General features: G+C 40.9%; 1 protein-coding gene across 1 annotated transcript; it reads left to right on the top strand.

Moving 5' to 3' along the window:
- The first annotated feature begins 1,481 nt into the window (after positions 1-1,481).
- Positions 1,482-21,000, top strand: KEL (Kell metallo-endopeptidase (Kell blood group)). Its single transcript, XM_062631834.1, has 18 exons — positions 1,482-2,292; positions 4,067-4,208; positions 5,636-5,839; positions 6,403-6,527; positions 7,132-7,278; positions 8,381-8,443; positions 9,380-9,568; positions 9,962-10,107; positions 11,401-11,524; positions 12,041-12,151; positions 13,210-13,308; positions 13,884-13,961; positions 14,376-14,479; positions 15,402-15,512; positions 17,752-17,819; positions 18,058-18,215; positions 18,456-18,551; positions 19,831-21,000. The coding sequence occupies exons 1-18, from the start codon at positions 2,275-2,277 to the stop codon at positions 20,005-20,007; spliced, it is 2,160 nt and encodes a 719-aa protein (XP_062487818.1). The 5' UTR covers positions 1,482-2,274; the 3' UTR covers positions 20,008-21,000.
- Positions 21,001-21,546: the final 546 nt, after the last annotated feature.

Here is a 21,546-nt window from a genome sequence, read left to right as displayed (position 1 = left end):
GGAAACCAGGTTGACCCCAACTATATACCAAAAGGGTTTTTTTGTCTTCTGAAGTTTTACTTTAAAACTGAACACCTGGGCCAATGTTTTATTACTTGCTTTAATTTAAATTGCGCTGTGTTCAAAATGATCATATCTATTTTATAAACAAAAAGGCAATGAATTCCTCAGCCAGAAAAATTTTAAAGCCTACATAGTACTCATTAGAAAGCCAGAAATTAATCTAGCTTCATTACTTTAAGCTTGGGAGCTGTGGGATGCTGTAATTACAAAGATGGAAGAGTATGATAAGATGGATAAGTCAAGTGAATATTGTCATGACAAATTTGTCTAGTCACTATCTTCACTGTAAGATTGCTCATAGTTAAACTTTGTCAGGTTTGCCTGACATTTGCATACCATTTCCTTGTCTACATTACCAGTGCAGTTACTGAAAAGCATTTGTGAAGGAGTATTAGAACTGTAGCTAATGTGAGAAAAGATGTAAAGCAGGGAAGAGTGGAAAAGGCTCAAAGGTGGCAGAAACAGATGGAAGACTTAAAGCTATGTTTAAACAAAAGATTATAAGGGATGAATTTTGCTACATATTCCCATCTTGCATTTTGCACAAAGATTTGAGATTTGACTAGCTGTAAATGAGTTTAAGCCACAATGACCTGTTAGACATTATGGATCACAGTAATGCTCCTCCCAGTGATGTGAGAGTTGTGACTACCAAGAATGTCTTGTTACTTCCACTAACTGGAATCTGAACCATTTATGCAAGAATTATCTGCAAATTGGATTCTGATGTTAAACTGAAGGGAAGTTACCTATTGCAAGGAAAGCAAGGGCCTTTTTCTCAGTATGCAAGGACCTTTTTTTACAATACTCAGTGCTGCTTGATAAAGGTAGAAATATATAGCTACCAATGACCTGAGAAGTAGAGAGAACTGAGTGTAAGTTGTTTCAGCTATATAAGAAGTTTGTTGTCACACTATAATCAAGGTGTTAAGAAATTATGTAGTCATTACAGGAATAGGAAAAAAATCTGATGAAGGTGAGAAGATCTGGACTTTAGGAGAGAACAAAAATTTGGGAAGCTCTGAACAACTAAGATACCTAATTATATTCAGACTAGTGAACCAAGACTTCATATTCCTCTGATAGAGTAGCAAGGTTGGGAGGTAAACAGTTCTGTCCCTGTATTCTGCTTGTTTCAGTCATTCTGGAAGCTGACACCAATACTGTGAGAGGTGCTGAGGCACTGGCACAGGGTGCCCACAGAAGCTGTGGCTGCCCCATCCCTGGCAGTGTTCAAGGCGAGTCTGGACGGGGCTTGGAGCAACCTGCTCTGGTGGAAGGTGTCCCTGCCCGTGGCAGGGGGTTGGAACTGGATGAGCTTTAAGGTCTCTTCCAATGCACACCATTCTATGTTTCTGTGATCTCCTTCAGCTCCCAGCTGCCACTTGAGAAGGTCTCAGCTCCAGTGTTCGCTATTCAGTTTTAATGCCTCAGGGAAGTGATCCTGGTTCCCAGTCTTCAAAGCAGAGAAACTTCTTTCCCAAATCTTTCCAGTATGCATCTCTACAAACAACTGTGAATAGAATCAGTAATGAATTATTTCTTTTATGCCGCTTAATGAAAAAGAAAACGAATCAGAAGTGCATGTGTGTTCCCCGTTTGAATGGACTCTGGATGCAGATGAGTGAAAGCAAAAAAGAAAGTCGGCATATTGGCCTTATTTTGCCTGAGGAGGAGCACAATTCATAACCTACACTATCTTGCAATAGGCAGAGGCCCCCAGGCCCCAGAGCAGCAGGTTGAAACAGGCTACTAGCAGTGAGAATATCAGCCCAAAACAGGCTTCTTGGGTGGGCAGGATGGTAAGGCAGTTGCTGAGTAAAGAAGCAGCAAATAGTTGAGGCTGGGGGAGATAGAGAATCACATACTTCTGTTCAAAAAGATTTCAGGGCAGCTCCAAGAGACAGAAAGACTCTGGGAGAGGAAAGGGAAGAAAAAACATGCAGTTCATTGAGAAATAGAGGTGTTAAGAAGAGAAGGTGGGTGGAGAGTTGAAGAAATGTATCCCTTTCCCTCCCTCACATTTCCTTTAAGGGCGTTTTTCTCAAGGCTTTTCCTCTTTTCTCCTCCCCACAGCAATCAGCCAAGCTGGGAAGAAAAGATTGTCTCTGACCTTACTCGTATGTCTTGGCACAGAAGACCGATAGTAAACAAGTAAACAGAGTTGACAACTGTGGTAACCACGGGAGCAAAACCTGCTCCGTGACAAGGATGAGGACTATTCCAGAGGTAAGGAAATGGGTCTGTCTTGTAGTCTGCTGCACCCCTCTCTTTTGCTTCTGCTGTCACAGCTACACTGCTTATTGCCTGTGGGAGCCAGAGCAGTTGAGTTTTTGATAGGTTGGATCCAGAACGGGCTTGTCCCAGTTTCAGAATTAATGATGTGAAATAGGATGGGAGGATTTAGGGTTTTTTTTGCCCTTCCTGTTAGTCATCCAAATGGTCATTCCGAGGCTGTATTCAGATCTGTTTGAAGCACTGACCAATAAGTAACAACAACATCATCAACAACAACAATAATAACAATGATTAATAATAATTTTCATCTTTCAACAAATGACTTAAGAAATTACTGACGCAGAAACATGCCATTTCCCCCCCCCCCCCCCCCCCCCCAAATGGCTGTGGGTAGATATGTATGGCATAATTTTCTCAATGTGAGGATGGCATGGTAAGCCTAATTGGTCACCATGTAGTATAGTTTGCTTTTCCTGATTTGATGTCTTATATAAATAACTAGTGAAGTGTCAATTGCTTATTTACAGACAAATTGCACTGAACTGAACTGCTTCCTGGGGGTTGGTAAAAGGTACAAAACATTCAAGGACAGCAGAGATAAGTGAAAGGTTTGTGTGTAACATTTACATTGTGAATGTAGATCATTCACTGTCTCGTAAAGGGTGGGAGATGAGAGCTTGCACATTCAAGAATACTTTTTCTCCTATTTCAGCCAAACTAATTTTCTTTGGCTCACTTCCCTACCATACTGATAGGTCGTGACACTTATTTTCTACTTGAGGAGTAAAAGCTAAAGTGTTTTTCCTACAGGGGCGTATGAAAGGAATTTGGAATTTCCTCCTTTACGTTTCCTATGCTGTACTCTGCCAGTATGATCATGTTCTCTATTAGCACCTTTTAATAACAAAATTCACTTGTATGTACTTGCTCTCCATTTATTTACTCTATATCCTGCCTAAAGGAGTCAAGAGAATAGGATTTTAAAGGAGAAAAGCAGTTAGGCATTTAACCTTTGTTAGCAGTTTCCGTGAGTCAAGTCTGCTGACATATGCTTTTGAGAGGCTTCTGTTAATGGCTGAATAAAATGTATGTTTGAGAGATATAAAATGAAGTCTGTTTTCCTACTTCTTTCTGCGTCTTTTGTTAACTGTTTTGATACAGGAATTGTATATAGTATATTAAGCACGATGATTAACAGCAGACTCATTTATTACATGCTCTGAGGTACTTAATTCTTGTATGATTTTGCTTCCTTTTTTTCTTGTGGTTTTTGTAGAGATCTATGTGTTTTGCTTCTGTGGTAAAGAAGATAGATACTGAGTGTGGTGACAAATGCAGTTTAGCTGCCGCATTTGAAATGAGCAAATTGTGCAAGACTGTAACAGAATAAGGAACCACCAGTCCTAGCCATCCTGTTATCAGCTTTATGGGCTCAAAAAGGCTTTGATATCTTCAGGAGGTATATGCAAGGTGATTCCATAAACCAGAAGGAGGTATGGAGGGACAGCTGGCAAGCTGCCTCTCTGATGCATAACACTCATAACACTGTGTAACAGCTTTAGCTAGACATGACAGGGAAACAAATGAGGTGAGAAAGTTCCTTGGGTGATAGTCACTTAGGTGACTTGGATGACTGCTGGTATTCTGGCACTAGTCCTGTGCATTATTTTCTAATAGGTTAGGTGGCAGATGGAGTATATGACCAGTGATAACTTTAATACGAATTTTTCTTTCTTAATTATTTGTCTTCTTTTTCTCTCTTCAGACCCATGACCGGGGGCTGAGAATGGGTGCAAAGAAAGAACGATGCCTTCAGAGAAAATGCTTACTTCTGTGTACACTTCTTCTCAGTACACTCCTTGGCTTTACAATGCTTATCACCTACATCGTGATGACTTGTGGTCGAGGTATAATACAGGATATCCTTTCCCCTGCTTCATCACCCACACCAACTGTAAGACCTCTTTCTCTCCTGCCTGTCTTCATTGGGTATGAGGCTCAGCATCTGTGTTGAGAATCAGATTTTCAGATTCTCAAAGTATCATAAAACTGGTTGCAAAAAAGATAACGCTGTTCTTCCTCTCCATTGGGCCATATGGGATAGGCCACACTTCTCCTCCTCCTCTGCCTGCCATCTAACATGCATGGGCCCAGTTTTGGGAGAGAGCATCATTGCATTCTCTTGCATCTCATCGTCACATCATGCTCTGTCGTAGTCACCCCCAGGAAAATTGTCTGAATCTGAGATTTGGAGGTCCTCCTCCACCTTTCCATCTCTGACCAGCTCTTAAGTCTGGTCCTAGTTTTCTAGCACAGACCAGTACAGTTGTAGTCTCGAAAGAAAAGTCATGGTCTTTTGCTAAGGAGGTGAGCTGTAAGCATGGACCAGAAATATTAATTTGCCTTTCAAATTTGTTGGAAAACTCTCTGCAAAATGGTCTTTGTAAATGTTTATGTGTTTAGAATGCTCAGTACTGAATGTGCATTCATATTGGTGGATACAGACATCCCCTGCTCCAAAATAAACATTATTGACTCTTCACCTAGCATTTTTCTTCAACCCCTGTGTTGGAGACCATTCACTACAGAGACCAAGGGAAAACTTTTAGTTTAGATTTTGTCTGTTTCCACTCTGCCTACCTCTTCCCATGTCAACTGTTCAACCCATAGTATGGGAAGTCTTACTTTGATTTACAAGTGGCTTAGTTCAGTAAATAATTGATCTGATCTGACGTTGATACAAGACAATGAACCAAATGAGAACACCTACCCAGTGATTTGCAGCAGTTTAGCTAAAGGGGGTTTTAGATCAAAGCAAGATGTACTAGAAAGTCTTTGTTCTGTTCTAACAAATGTCATTGCTGAGAAATATTTCCCGTGCTTGAACATCTCTCTCCATCTTTTCAACTTACCTCCTTGTGCTATGTTCTTCTTCTGCTTCATGTGTTCACACTTACAGTTGCTTCTAGTTTATCATTTGGACAAATCTGGCTGATTCAGAGAAAATACACTGAGAAGGCAGAATAACCCAGCCTGTAACTGCCTAGGTAGTATGAAAGAGAGGACACTACCTCTCGGCTGATTACCTGTCCTTTAAATAATCTTACTTACAAAGTGTAAATGCAATGTTCTTGTGAAGTGAAAGACAGAACACACTTTGTTCTACAGTCAGCAAAAACCTGCAAGGAATTTGACACTCTGCATGCAAAGGAGTTTGTACCAAACAGAAATCTTGGGGTGGAAATGCCCCACAGATAACTCATTTTTGTTGTTTGGAGCTGTTCTCACTCTCCATTGTTACTGCATAGTTCTCTCCTATTTGCTTCCTGCCCAGGATCCTGTGATGTCGAGCTGGGTCTTACACTGTTGGCCAGACTCCTGAATTCTAGGAATGTCACTGTGGACCCCTGTGAGGATTTCTACAAATATGCTTGTGGCAGCTGGGAAGGCAAATATTCAAGCAGAGCCACAGAAGAATCACCAAATGTATTTGATGTGTTGATGGAAGAAAACCGGTTGATCCTGAAAAGACTTTTAGGTAGGGACAGATGAATGATGTATTTTCCTCAGCCAGAGCTGACAATAGCAGTAATTGAGAGCACAATAATTCCTAACAGAGTCTGAGTCCAGTCTTTCCATTCTTCTGTCATTACAGGTACAGATTTATTCTTAAGCATGTCATATTACAATAGCTGCATTTTAAGCGGTTTAGTTCCACTTGCCACGTGTAACAGACCAAAGTCACACTGTGAAATTCTGATGGCAACCCAAACTGTTTTCATGCTGACTTGTAAAAGTAGACCTTTGTTGCTGTGCTTGTTTGAACGTGCGCTCTGGTCATACGTCCAGACTCCATGTGGGACTGAAGCCCAGACACATCACCTTCCTGTTGTGCTCCTTCCACTGAAAGAAACTCATGTTTGGCTTCAGGAGGAGTCATGGCACTTGCTTTGTGTGACTGTGAGAAGTATGGATGTATCTACTATATTGTTCTGAATCAAAGTGCAGTGTAGCATTTTCTTACAACCTTTCTCTGCTCTAATACTGCCCCAACAATTTTTTAACCACTTTTGTAGTTTTCGATTACTTTTTTTTCCTCAGAGAGCCCACAGTCTGCGATAAGAGGCTCAGCTAAGGAGAAAGCAATCCAGTTCTATCACTCCTGCATGGATACCCAAAGGATAGAATCCCAAGGAACTCAGCCATTGAAGGACCTCCTAAATGAGGTGAGTGTTTATGCTGTTTCTTTTCCCTCCAGAAGATAATTCCTGCAGAGAAAAGGAACGTGTGAAGTTAGTGTCATATGGTCCTACATGATGGAATTTTGCTAGCATCTGTCCCTGAAATAAGCTCATGGTTCACAGCACAACCTCTAACCTTCTAGATTTAAATACTGTTTCAAGAGCTGATGTTCTAACATCAAGTACCTGAATTTTTCCACATGTTCTTATATATCACTTTAGGACTGTACAACAAGCAAGACTGTAAAGAGGGATCACTTCTAACCTGAGAAGCTCAGTGTCAATAGGATCCTCTTTTCTCTTTCCTTCTCCTGCTTTTTTCCTGCACACTTTGTGGTGTTGATAGTTACCATTCCTTTTCCCTGTGTCATCTTGGAGCTTGTTGCTTTGCTTAAGCAAAAGCGACAGGTCACCTTAAAGACAACAGGGTACGTAGAGCTCTTCATGAGCTTCCCGTTGCTCTCTGCTTTGCTGTCTCTCAGTTGTCACCATGAGTGTGCTCATAGGAGTGAAAAGAAAGATTTAGTAAATATAGATCAAGCAAGTGTTTTTCTCACCTGCTGTCTTGCTCTCTCCCTTCCTTTTCTAGCTTGGTGGATGGAATATCACAGGTGTGGGGAAAACAAAAGATTTCAATGAAACTCTTCGGACTCTCATGGGCAGATACAGCACCTTTCCCTTTTTCAGAGTCCTTGTGGGTCCTAGTCCTTTTGACCTCAAGACCAATATTATTCAGGTAAGTGGACTAAAAAGAGAGAATCATCCAGAAGCACTAGGAATAAGGAGTCAGTTACACAGCCCATGAGGCCCAGGCTTCCTGAAGTTAAGCCTATGTTCTCCGAAGAAAGTTTTCCTAACTTTCAGTAAGCTGCTTGATTTTATTACATAAAAAGCCCTTATTTCTGGAAAAGGAGCAGATGTGGAAGAAGTTGCTTACTTTCTCTCATCAATTTTCCCTGACAGTATAAAATGTACTTCATTGTGTTACATTTGTGATATGACTAGTACAATAATGAACAATAAGCGCGTAGTGTGTTATGAATTTTGCAGTTCACTGTTGTGGTTTAAATGAGGTAGGCAGCTAAGCACCACACAGCCACTTATTCACTCCCCCACTCAGTGGGCTGGGGAGGGAAATCAGAAGAGTAGAAATGTGAAAACTCAGGGGTTGATGAAAAGACATTTTGATAATTAAGAAAAAAGAAGAAAAAAAAAGAAGCGATAAAAAAAAAACCCTAATTGCTCGCTGCCAACCCTGGCCAACCTCCATCACCCCCACTTATTGTTAAACAGGACATCATATGGTATGGAATGTACCTTTGCTCTGCTGGGTTCAGCTATCACAGCTGTGCCCCCTTCCAGCTTCTGGGACCCCCAGCCTGTTGGCTGGCAGGGTGATAGGAGGAGCAGAAAAGGCCTTGACACTGTGTAAGCGCTGCTCAGCAATACTGAAAACATGCCTTTATTATCAACACTAGTTGCTTTAATCACAAATCCAAAACACAGCCTCATGCAAGCTTCTGCGAAGGAATTTAACTCTATCCAAGCCAAAATCAGTGCCCCATGTAGAGATATTTAAAAATGTGGTTTACATGCAACTCTCAGTCACCACAGCTTTGTAAATGAGCTGCAGAATACGATAGATCCAAAAATCGCATAGCAAGCATTTTCCACAGATGAAAACAATTTATTAACTTTTCAGGTTTTGTGACACAAAACAAAGCCTGTTGAGTACATCCTCTCATTCCCAGTGTTTCTGGAAAGAATGAGATGGATTGTACTAAGAATCTATAGTAATAATAATAGTAATAGTGAGATGTGTGTACTTTTTTTTGCAGATTGACCATCCTGAGTTTGAGATGCCACCTGAGAGTAAATTCAAAGAGAAAAATTATCTTGAGGTAACATATCAGAGGCTGAAGAAAGGTAAAAATAGCTATTTGGTGTAGGGATCTCCTTGAATTGCCTCCTGGGTCAGAGTGGTCTGTTCCCATGGGTTACGGTCAGTGACCTCGGAAAATGCCTCCAGAAGGAATTATCCACCAAACTTTCTACTTTTCAAAAAGACAGTTTGTAAAATGTAACCCATTTTTAGATGCAAGGTTTAAAACTTCCAGTGTAGAAACAGAACAGTATCATTTTCATTTGTGTTTGCTAAGAAAGATGAACCTGGGCTTCCCCCTAGGTTTCCCCTTCAATGTTCTTATCCAAAGTAAGGCTTTAGAACTTCAAATGGAGGGGAAGCTAACATTTTAAAAGCTATTTTAAAACATTTTAAGCTGAGCTAGAAAAACAGGCTCTTGGAGGCTGGGAGTCATTGCAACAAAGTGAATTCCATCACAGCTCTGTCATTTGAATTAACTTTATAAGAAAAATTGAGGTGATTTCAGTTTCTCAGTCTGAGTCTTTCAGAAGAGTTCTCAAAAAAATCAGTCTGTCTACCTATCACAACCATTCCTTTAATACCTCATGACCGTAGAAGCAAGAAGCTGGCATTTTCTCTCCATCAAATTACTGGCTCATCATAGCACTACAGCTCTCTCCCTTGACTCCAGAGATGGCAAGTCTACATCTCTAAAATGATTCTGATACTTAATGTTACTTTAAACTGGGACAAAAATAGCCTTTTGGGAATTCGGTGTTTGTCACTGGGAGAGGAGCTCTCCTTGGCAAACGCTTCCATCTGAAGATGGCAAAGAGAGTTTTAGGGCTGGGACTGCAGTGGTTTTGTAAGATTGAAACTTATATAGTCAAGATGGGTGGTTAAATGGATGAATGAATAGGTTGACTAATTTTCAGACATGTTTCTCCCACTGGTCATATGCTCTGTATTGCAGGTTCTCCGTGTGTATCTCTCATATTTGAAGAAACTGGGGGGCCTGCTTGGAGGGCTGCAGGATGGTCCCCCGGATTCTTTTTCCCTTACCTTGTCCTTCATCTCTAACCTCCAGAAGTTTGTCACCCCACTGCAGGAAAGACAGAAGAGTGGGATGCTGTTCTTTCACACTACCATTAGGGAGCTACAGGTATCTATGCCTTAGAACTTGAGCAACACAGTAACACGACATACACATTCTGAAGAGCCAGATCAAAAGAGATATGAGACACTCTGCCTAGATGCCATTCCCTTGCAACTGACACTTGGAGACTGTTGAGCTTTAAATAACCTATTAACTTGACGTCTTTTATTGACAGTAGTTGGATTTTTCAGGCACACAACTCTCTCCTCTCCCTGGTCCTATTTCAATAATAGAAAAGGCAATTCTCCTTTTCTACTGTAATCAATACGTCATAAAAACAGTTTAACTTGTTGAAAGTATCTCTTAAGAGTATTAAAGAGACTGCACCGGTTTCCACATTGTTTCTTCTCAGTCAATTTAGATTCATAGTTCAGCATGTAAGCTTTGTTTTACTTCTAGGAAAAGGCACCAGCTATAGACTGGTTGTCGTGTCTCCAGGCTGTCTTCCATCCTATGCAGATGAACCTGTCTCAGCCAATTGCAGTGCATGACATGGATTACATAAGCGGCATGTCACAGCTTATCGAACAATGGCGCAAGGAAAGGTAGGAGTCAATCTCTATGGTTGTAGTTGTTCATACTTCAAGAAATATTAGCCATAAGCTAAAGAGGTCTGTGTTACAGTCTGCTGAATACAGGAGCTGGAGAATTGTAAGGCTGCTATGGCTTTATTATCCACAGGTTTAGCCACTACTAAGGCTTAGAATATATTCGCAATAGACTTGCACATGCATGCAATATATATGTATACACATATATATATATATGTCACACAGATAAACAGAGATGAAACCCAGTGCCTTTACTGGCATACCTTTTTCCCTCCCCTCCCCACCTCCAGCACTCACACAAATATGAATAGCTCAGACAGCCTGATCCTACTTCTCCTCTCCAGCTGATCAGGATTGGTCTATACTAGTGAAATATATATATACACATGCACACAATGTGGATCATTCCAATAGCTGGTCTTAGATATTCAGGCCAGCTATATGTTCAGAAGCTAGCCCCAGATCCCCTGATGTCCACAGCTGGACATATGGGACCTGGATATATGAGCCCCTGAGTCTTGCAGCCCTACTTTGGTTGCTGATGCTGTGGTCTCTTCATGTTAGAAATACACATATATGTATGTGCAGATCTCTCCAGTAGCTGGTCCAAATCACTAGGCAACTCTCAGACCCCTGTACTCTCTAGCATCTAGCTTGAAATAAAGTCCCTCCAGTAAATTTTCAGACTCCTTGTTTCTCCAGTATCCCATCCCCACACAGAGAGTAGAATGTTATTTAAGCATAGCACTTCATAAGGTATGACAGATTCTGGTGGCCATGTGCAGGGCTCAGGCAGACAGATGTCATGGCAAGCCACAAGTTTACACTCAGGCATTCCCTCTTACCTCTTTTCTTCTCCCTTTTCCTATGTGTGTTCCCCTCAGTCCACCATAATCCTTCAGTTTCCCTGCCTTTGGCCCTTCCCACAAACATCCCATAATAAGTCTCACAGAATCCCACAGGCCACTCAAAATATTCTGTAATAAGTTTTACCCAGTCCTAAAAAATGGTCTCTCTCCTGCTTCCCATGAAGAATCCTATGCCACAGAAGGCAATTACCCTTGTGTCTTCATGGTGCTCTGGGAGAAAGAGTTTCTCTGGTTGACTCATGTCAAGTCATCCTTCTCTGACAGACAAATGTGTAGCCCATTCAGAGTACTTTGGTGTCATTATTCAGGTTATTAGGGCTCCTCTGCCACAAATTATTTCTCTCACACTTGCCATACTTCTGTGCTTATAGTGACCAGCGTTCAATCTTCAGTCCTTTTAAATGCTATTTTCCTACAGGGTCCTTCACATTTATATGATTGTTTGTCTGGTTGGGAATCTCTCCCCAGCCCTTGACAGTCGATTCCAAGATGCACGCCTGGAACTATCTAAGATTCTTTATGGAAAAATGGGATCTAGAATGGTGAGTTAGCCTTTAACCATCTTCATTCAGCCGCCGAGAAGCTGAACACTCTATGACATGCCCTCTGGATGTTTTCTTCATGCCTTGTCTGGACGGATGCTTCTTGGATTCTGGGAGGAAAACCACTCTCACTAAGCCATTAAGTGCTTCCTTTTTTCTCAAAGAAATGTGGGAGTAAACAAGACACAAAAAACTTTGGAGAGCTAAATGCACTGCATCACGGGATAGGGAACAATATATAGATGGTCACCTTTCTTCTACATATTTGTCTCAGCTAGCATATGAATCTTCAGCTTGCGTGAAAATAAGTGGAGTAAATCATAAGGAAATCAAAGTTTTAGTTGATTAAATTCTTCTGAGATACCTTAAACGGAACTACATTACTTATCATTCACTGCTGTCATTTTTAGGTAGCAGCAAGTATGTACGGACTGTACGTCTATGTATCTTTTTACTGTATTCCTGTCTCTCTGTCCTCACTGTCATGTGTCTCTATTTCTTTCTCTGTTCTTACAGATCCCAGCTGAGCGCTGGAGGAAGTGCTTGACTGATACCAGCTCTTTCTTTGAGCCAGTTCTAGGACAGATGATTGTGCAAGAAATTTTCCCTCAGCAGACAAAGACACTTGTAGGTATTCATCCTATTAATCCCAATCAACTTTGTCTTCCTTTTTTTGACATGCCAGCTTAAGACCACATCAGGGCAGCAAAACCATGTGTAGGTTTTTATACCTTTTTATACCATATTCCTGTACTTACGCACTTCCCTTCCTTTTTGGGGAGTGAAAGATGTCAGAACCAGATACTGCTGTCATTGGTAGAATAATCATTGCTAAATGCCAGTTATTATCTTTATATCAACTGCTAGCAAAGTCGTATGTGCAGCACCAATGCTTATGACAGCCCTACAAATGCATGCAATCTCAGTGTTCTTCCTGGGATGACAGTACTAACAGCATTCATCACCAATCTGACATGTTTAAATAAGACTTTAAATTCCCAAACCATTAATGCGTTGTATGGCCATTTGTACAGAAACAAATCAATGCCAAAACATTCTGAATGGATCCACAGTAAAAGGAACACCTGTCTGCAATGTGGGATTTTTCTTTTTCCTTTGATGACCAGAGTTCCTTTTTCTTTGAGGGAAGTTAGTGTAGGCACCAGGTTTTATGATGATCTTGCAGTGTGTAAACTGACAAGAGTAAATTACTGCAGCAAAAGTTAATGGAAAACTAAGACTACGTGTAGTGAAGCACAAAGCTGAATGAACAAAACATAATTCTGTGAAGGACACTCTCAGATTGCCATAAATTTGGAAAGGGAGAAACTAGCATGAAATACTTGTGGATACTGAATTCTAATTTTACTCAAGAAGTGGGGCAATCACTTAGCCCACTCCTATCCCATAAGGGATTGAATGAAAAAGAATTATGTTTCATTCTTAGTTTCCATGAGAAACAAGTTGAAAAGGTATGTGGAAGAGAAGCCCTGTGAGGAACCACTGGATGCCAAATAGCTTAAGCCTAAATCACTGTAGAAACTGAAATCTCCTCTTTCACCACAAGAAGAGGAATTTTCCCTCTATTATTCTGTGGTTGAATTGCTGGAACATGGGAAGGTGGTAGCTAAACCTGAAAAATGTTTTTCTGCAGTTCTGGCCATGCCTTCTTTTCTTCACGGCAGGCTGAGCAGATGTTCTCTGAGATCCAAGATGCCCTCTGTGACCAACTGGATCAGTTGAAGTGGATGGATGAACAGGCTCGCCAAAAGGCTAAAGTCTTGGTGCGTGCAGAAGGCAAAAGTTACTGAGACCTTCCTTTCCCCAAAACCTTTGCAAATATATTCCATGTTCACACATTTTGACCTGCTTCTACAGGCACAGTCTTAGATAGATGTCTTATACACACTGAGAATTTTAAGTGGTTCTATGGGTGCCATCATGCACATGTGATCAGGCACTGATGTGTAGGCATAGAGAGGCTCAGTGTTTGTTTGTCCATTGGATACTCTAAATTAATTGTATTGAGATACCAGTTCAATATTAATTGTATTATGAATTAATTGTATTGAGATATTCAGTTCAATACACCCAGAGAGGTTAAAAACTATGAAGGTGAATCCCAGAAAATAATGTTATAAAGAAAAAGAAGACTAGAACTCCACTAGGCCTCAGGTCATTGAACTAAGAAAGCAAAATAGCAGGAGAAGATGTCTCGTTGAAATGGAGTAGCTGTCTTTTTGGAGGGTTGAATCACAGATCATAATTAGGTTGTTTAGAAATAGAGCTTAAAAACTGCTGCTGAAATGTAAAATCTTGCGTTGCTCATGTTTCTTGCTGTTGTTGTCATTGTTATTAGGTTTCCAAACTACAAGTGGAGATTGGCTATCCAGCTCACATACTCCAGACTGACAAAGTGAACGTGGAATACCAGAATGTGAGCTATATAATGTAAACATGCCTGCCTCCTTATTGGCAGTTTACCTCTACCAACTGCTGTCTTGTCTGCTCCTAAAGGAGAATATGACCTCTGTACCAATGCACATTTTCTACTGTTCATTTCACAGAAAACCTTTATGTATTTCTTCTATGTTGTTACCTATATTTAGAGTGTGGGTGGCCTGATAGAGGTTGGTTATGACCTGTTTGTATGCTCTGTTTGGCCTGCAGATAACATATTCTCATATCTTAAATTGAAGTCTTTAGAACTGAGAAAGGAAAAAACCACAAGTATTCCATTGGTTTGTCTTTTGATGAACCCTTTTTTGACCCATGGGGCTTCTTCTCATACTGTCCAATTAGTTCCTTGCTCATGCCCTATAGCATTCACATTACCTGTCTCTTCCCTCAGCTGGTGATAAACGAAGACACTTTTTTCCTCAACGTGGTGGCTTGTTTGAAGGTACAGAGGGAAAATTCCTACTTGAAACTCCTTCAGCATCCTTCACAGAATAAGTAAGTGTCAGCAACCTGAAAAAATACAACAGAATCACACACTTGTGGACTGAGGTTAGGAAGGGACCTGTGGAGACCACCTAATGCAACTGTCCTGCTCAAAGCAGGATCAGCTAGAGTAGGTCACTCAGGACTGTGTCCAGTTTTATGCCTATATCTCTCTTTTACTGCGAAAGGAGGAGTAGTGTAGATGGGGAGAGTGTGTGTGTGTGAAACTGGACACAGTACATCCAGATGGGGTTTCACCAATCCTGAATATAGGATCTGCCAGCCACACTTCTCCTAATGCAAGACAAGATGCTGTTGTCCTTCTTTGATGCAAGACTGAATTGCTGCATCCTGCTTAAAACCCCCTTGAGTATGGCAGCCTGTCTTGCCTTCAGCCTGAACTCATGCTACCAAAAAACCCCACTGTTGTGGAGGGAGCTCCAGACCCCTGAAAAAAAAAGAACATTCTTTGCCAATAAACTGTTGATTAAGGGAGCTTAATGGTTGTCCTGGACTTAGCAGCAAAGCAACCAGCAAAGCACTGTGATGATGTGAATGCTGGCAGGGTGACCTCAAAGGCATGACGTGATGCTTCATAAGGCGGGCAGCATTCACAGGCATGCTTAGGACCTCACACCACCTGAAGAGTTTGTGCAGGACTTCACAGGAGGTTATGAATCCTGACTTACTTGGCAAGGAAGTTGTGAGAGTGAATCCCTTAATGTGTATGAAAGCTAAGCTACTAGTTCTGACATCTGTAAGCAAGTAAAGGTTTATTTCAAACACCTTTAACTGTAGAAAGTGTGGATTTCATCATTTGATGCTGCTTCATGGGTAGCTGTACTGAGCAGACCATTTCTGCAAGACCAATGGAGGAAAAGAGTGAGTGATAAGGAGTTAATACAGTCTCTTATTTCTCTTTTTCTGCTTCTAGCTGGCATGTGTCCCCCTGGTCTGTGCGTTCATACTACTCAATAAGGCAACACATGGTGGTCTTTCCTGCTGGAATGTTCCGCAGCCCTTTTTTCCACACAAAGTTTCCCAGGTATGAAGGGGCTGCAGAGGTGGAAGCTGAATGCAGTCCCTTGGCTGTGTGATGTTTCCAGGAAGAATATGAATGGGTCTGTCTTTAACCACTTTTTCTCACTGCATCTGAGAAAGACACGAGGGGGGGTAGGGGGTGTGGAATAGCTTTTTCTAAAGCCAGATGGATACTGCCTTATGAATTCTGAAAGTGTGATCATTGATGCAGCTGGAGCAAAATCAGAATCTAGGTGAAACTAAGCTGAGACAGGTATATTACTCCAGAATAAAGAGGCAGAGATCTCATGTAGGTTAACTGCAAAGAAGACATTTCAGCTTTGCCCCTCATTTTCTCGATTCCAAGAATCCCAAGGATCTAACCCATGCAAATCTAATCCAGAGCAAATCTGAGCCTTTCAGAGCAGCTTTTTGTCTGAAGTCTTCAAATGGCCAAACACAGTTCCTTTTCTTATTTTTTTTAGATAAACCTTTTCAAATAAGCAAATACATTTTTAATTCCAAGTCTTTCCCTGCTACAATGACAATTCTGTAGACCAGATTTTTCCAGTTGGGTTCTTTCATCATATAGAACAGATCTGTTAAGCATTTTTTTTTTTTTTATGTTAAAAGCATTTAAAACAGTTGACTCTAAAAATATTATTTGATGTCTTTTTTTTTTTTTTGCCTGATAATGTTCAGATAGATTTCCTAATCCCATTGTACTGAAAGGTAAGTGGGGTAGGCTATCACTTACAATATTCTTCATCTCTGAAACAGTATCCATAGCTTCTGGTTCTTTTTGTATTCCATGTTAGTAAAATACGTTTTTCTCACTGTCATCCCAGTTGAGTAGACTGGTAAGTCAAAACTGATCAGCTTTTGGTGAGTTGGCACAATAGCTTTTACCTCGGATGATGCTCCAAAAGTTTAAACCTTACTGACAAAAGCCAATTCAAATGACTGTGAGGATAGCTTTTAAAATAAGAAGTCAGCGAAGCGGTACAATTGTTATAGAATCATAGAACGGTTTGTGTTGGAAGGGACCTTTAAAAATATCTGGTCCAACCATCCTGCTAGATTATGTTCCTCAAAGCCCCACCCGATTGGACAGTTCTAATGGTGAGGCATCTGCAACATTTTTGGGCAACCATAAGAAGTTATCAGGTACAGAGCTTCTGAAAGATCAGTTCTAAGAGAAAATGAGTTGTTCTGTTCTTTTCACTTCCTACTGAGTTGCAAGCGATGTAATAATGATCTACTACAAACATTTCATGCTTCAACAGCATTAATAAGTGCATGCAAAGAAAGAATGAGCCCATCATTCCATATTATGGAAATATATTTTAAGGGTACTCCTGCTTGTGTGACTATTTTAGATTCATTGCATAGAATGATAGAAATTCAGATTGGAAAGAACTGCTGGAGATCTCTATTACAAATCTCTATTTTCACCAGGGACTGTAGTGATAGGACAAGGGGAGATGGGTTCAAACTGAAACAGGGGAAGTTCAGGCTGGATATAAGGAAAAAGTTCTTTACTGTGCGGGTGGTGAGGCACTGGAACAGGCTGCCCAGAGAAGTGGTAAATCCTTGGCAGAGTTCAAGGCCAGGTTGGACAGAGTCTTGGGTGATATGGTCTATCGTGAGGTGTTGCTCCCAATGACAGAGGGTTGGAACTGGATGATCTTAAGGTCCTTTCCAAGCCTAACTGTTCTGTGATTCTGTGATTACAATCTCTTGCTTGTAGCAAGATCACCAGTGCTAGACAAGAGAAACTGTAGTCAAATCTTCATTATTTTAATTTGTCTTGCCATTTTTATATTATTTTTCACTAGAGAACTGTTGCAAGATTGTTTCTCCATCCATCCTGCTCTTGTATGATTACCATTGCCATCACTGTTTGTGCAGCAGTTCAGCCAGTAATGGGTAAATAAGGACATAACTCAGTAACAGTAGATGTCATTAGAATTCATAAAGGCAGAATCTCATTCGCAGACTCTTCATTATTATGATGACTTATTAGCTATAAATACTTTAATACAAGTCCATAGTAAAAATTTAAGCATTGGTAGAATAATTTGCACTAGTATTCGCATTTTTACACAGTGTACCTTGTCTGAGAGACAGTAAATAGGAAGTGCTTCTGAGTGCTCTCAGGGTAGAATGCTTCTGTGCAGCCCACTTGTGCTCAATGGCCATAAGGAATGCTCACCTGCCCCCTTTTTCTTTCCAAAAGCACTCCTTTCGTGTTTCTTTTTCAGTGCTGTGAACTTCGGAGCCATCGGGGTCTTCATGGCACATGAACTTCTTCACACGTTCTATGGTTATGGTGGGTACTTCCAGTGGTGTCTTTGTTTATTCTTCTAGGTCCCCACTGGTACTTTCTCTCAGGGGATCTTAAATCCTGGCCCCTCTACGAATGTACACCTATACTATTAAGGTAGATGAAGCTAAGAAAAACCTACTACAGGCCATGCTGACTGCTAAGATGACTCAATGATTAATGTGAAGAATACAGGTGAATGCCAGAAAAACCTTTACTCTTTAGTATATTTTTTCTCCCACAGTGCTGCCTGGGGGCTGTCCTACATGCAACAGGGGTGCACTACAGAACTCTATAGACTGCTTGGTTGAACAGTATGAAAGCTATGGCTTTAAGGTCAATGGTACTTTTACACTGTTGGAGAATACAGCTGACACTGGAGGGCTTGCCATTGCTTACCAGGTATTGTGGGATACTTACCTCTCTAATCTCACAGTCTCACCACACAACTCAGCTGCTGTGTCTCAAGATTGTTATGCTGTTTTTATAAGGCCATGGTCAGCAGCAGAATGAAGAGAGAGAGATACAAAATTGCTAATTTATTAAATATATACTAGATTTATATATTTCATTGAGAGAAGACATGGGTTTGGGACACTATCTGAAGGGGGATTTAGTATAATTGATTTTCTCTCTCCACAGGCCTATAAGAATTGGCTGAAAAAGCACAAAGAAGAGAAGGATTTACCTGATATTGGACTTTCACATGACCAGCTTTTCTACCTCAGTTTTGCTCATGTAATGAATTTTAGGCTACTTGTGTCTCTCTCACTCTCTATTGTCTTTCACATTATTGCAGTTTGTCTTTCTCAATATTCGATCACTTCTTCCCCCCCCTCCCAGAACTGGGAATAACCAGTGTGTTCAGGAGAAAAGAAAGCTAAAATTCACATATAGGACCCCATACCTGTTATGGATCTCAAACCTAACAAAAGACCTGTCTGCAATTATATTTTTTCCAAAGCCCTAAAGTCTACAAAAATTAAGTTGTAGCAAGCAAGTTGTGTCAGTGAAAGCATGCTTCACTGCCAGGTTCTAAGTACTTCTTTACTGTTGTGAGCCATCTTGAACATGGAAAGTGGAATTTTACTGGAAAAGGTGCCTATCTCTCCATGCCTTCCTTCACTCACTTCTCCATCATGGTGAATAACTAGAGGTCATATCATTCTGAGTAACTGAGAAGGAAAAAAAGGATTTTGAATGTTAATCAGAGGTAAAGAACTAGAAGTACATGCGTGCATCATGGAAGATTTCTGTGGAAACCTGGCTTAATGATTTCTGCAAAGTTGTGCCTTTGTCATGGTGCTGTTGATTTCCTCATAATAGATCACTGGATTTCTCTAGTCTGAAAAGTCACACTCTTATAGGTGACTGTAATTGTGTAAAGGAAAAGGTTTTGTGCATGTATTTACATTAGGTCAGAGCAGTGGGTAGAAAAGCAGTTCTGAAATCACAGGTTCCTGGGTCTTGGTGGCAAGTTTTGCATTTCAGAGGCTGTCTGGCAGCTATTGCATCATTTGTCAATGAATAAAAACTGGAAACACAAAAGTGAAGACTTAGATTGCTAGTTGAATACCGGTAAAGTCACATAACCTTCCACCCAGTCTTTCAAATAGTAAAGGGATGTTGTCTAAGGATAAGCACTCATTGCTTTTGCTTAAGAATCTGTATCTAGACACTAAGACTACATCTACACCATTATTTTAGATGGAATTCAAGTCTGCATGAGCTTAGACACCAAGCTGGTCTAAATTCTCTGTGTTCTGTACTATGCAGCATAGAAAAGGAGCAGGTAGCTAGTCAGGTAGGGAAACAGGGACAGAGAGGCTTAGCTAAAGGGAAAAGAGTCAGAAATCGTGGTGGTGGAAGGAAAGACCTGAACATAGTTGGCATCCATGTGTGTTTCCTTGTTTACTCCAGCAGCCTCAGTCAAACGTACAGGGGCTTGAGGAGCCTAAAGTCTTGTTTCTATGAGGACTTTCAGTCAGATTGACTTCCCTGGTTTGCTTCCTTTCAGGCAATGTGTGGACACCAGGATCCTGAGAAATTACAGTCTTCCCTGAACACAGATCCACACAGTCCCCTGCCACTACGCGTCTGTGGGCCTGTCAGCAACAGCCAGGACTTTGCCAAGCACTTCCACTGTCCCAGTGGATCCCAAATGAACCCAGACAAGAAATGCCACATCTGGTGATCTGCATGGAAAAAGAGGAAGAGAGGTGTGACCACAGGGAGAGGAAGGCCTGACCTATAAAAGTATGACCATCCTCTCAGGGCCCCAAGGGTGAAGCAGTGCTCTTACTCACTCTCCTACCTACCTTTTCTTAGTATCTTATTCTCAGCAGTTGGTTGTAGCAAAATCATAAGAGCTCATAAGAGGGTCTTCTACTGCTCTCAATGCTGTCCCAGATGTGACAGCTCTAGAGTTTAGCAAGTCCTAAGGTAGCAAGATGACTACCCAGTAAACAACGATTTCTGAGTCATAAAAAGAAGGACTGTTACATTATTAGTCCCCCTGTTCAGTGCATTCCCTGCCTACTCCTGCAACCTCACAGTCATGTTGAATGGGCAGGGCAATAAGCTGGAGCTCTAAAACCTGTTCACATAAGATATGCTGTTAGGGAAATCCTATGGGTTACTGTGTGTCGTGGTTTAAGACCAGCCGGTAACTCAGACACACATGTGGCAAACCACACATGTAGGTTACCAGAGAGGGAAGAATCCTCTCCTCCTCTACTGCCAATAAATGGGTAAAGGAACTAGGAAAGACTCAAGGCTCTAGCTTCTAGGCTGAAAGATAAGTCACCTAATAATGAAGGTTGCTGAAGACTTTCCCAGTTCTCTGTTTCATCAGCAAAACTCCTAAGGGACAAAAGAGGGAAGAGGAAAGCATCCTCATTAGTGGGAGTAGGACTGGGAGCTGGGAAGAGTCTGACTTTCCTCTTTCTTCTCCAAAAAGATTCTTTTTGTTTTAGTCTATATTTGGAGTTGAGGATGTGGTTGAGGGTGGAGGAACAGTCACAAGGGGTTTTAGAAGTCTCTGAAGACTGAACAACTGGAATTCCAAGAACTTCTCGGATCCTGAACCTGGTTCTCTCATCCCTATATTTGCAAATATATAACATCCAAACAGAGGACTAGAGCTGCTGTAAGGTTTTACTTTCTATTTGAAATTTGATTTTATGTATTAAATGTATTAAAGAGCAAGAAATAATATATTTTAGGGTAGCAGGAGACACTTGAAAACACATTCTCAAGAGCAACCTAATAATTGCATCAAGTTCAGGTTCTGAATTAGAAAATATAGATCAATGTTCTAGAATTTATCTAAGTTGTTAACTATACAAAACACAACTCCCTTATGCATGTTCTACAGAGTGTTCTTGATTATGGGAGAATTTTGGTTTTACGTCTTATACTGGCTGCCTCGGGATTGTTTGTAGAAGAGGTGCAAGTGGAAATAGCCCTTTTCAATGTAAGCATTGTACAAATTCTTAAAATCCTAATTACTCCGTTGTCCTGTTCCAGTACTGACTAATGCAGGTAAATATTTTCCAAGAACGGACTTTTCAGAGATTTTGTTTTCATTAATTAACTAAAATGCTAGTAAAGTGTTTGCTTCAGTGAAAAAAGTTGTTTGGATTGCAAACTCTTTATGACCAGGCCTGTTTCTTTGTTCTGTATTTGTACTGTACCCAGCATGACTGAAGTTCATAGCTGAACCTCGCAAGTA

Source organism: Pezoporus occidentalis, unplaced genomic scaffold (genome assembly GCF_034315485.1).
Source record: "Pezoporus occidentalis ecotype Australia unplaced genomic scaffold, CSIRO_AGI_Poc_V1 ctg376, whole genome shotgun sequence".
NCBI lineage: Eukaryota > Metazoa > Chordata > Aves > Psittaciformes > Psittacidae > Pezoporus > Pezoporus occidentalis.
This window is presented reverse-complemented; position numbering and strand designations above follow the sequence as displayed.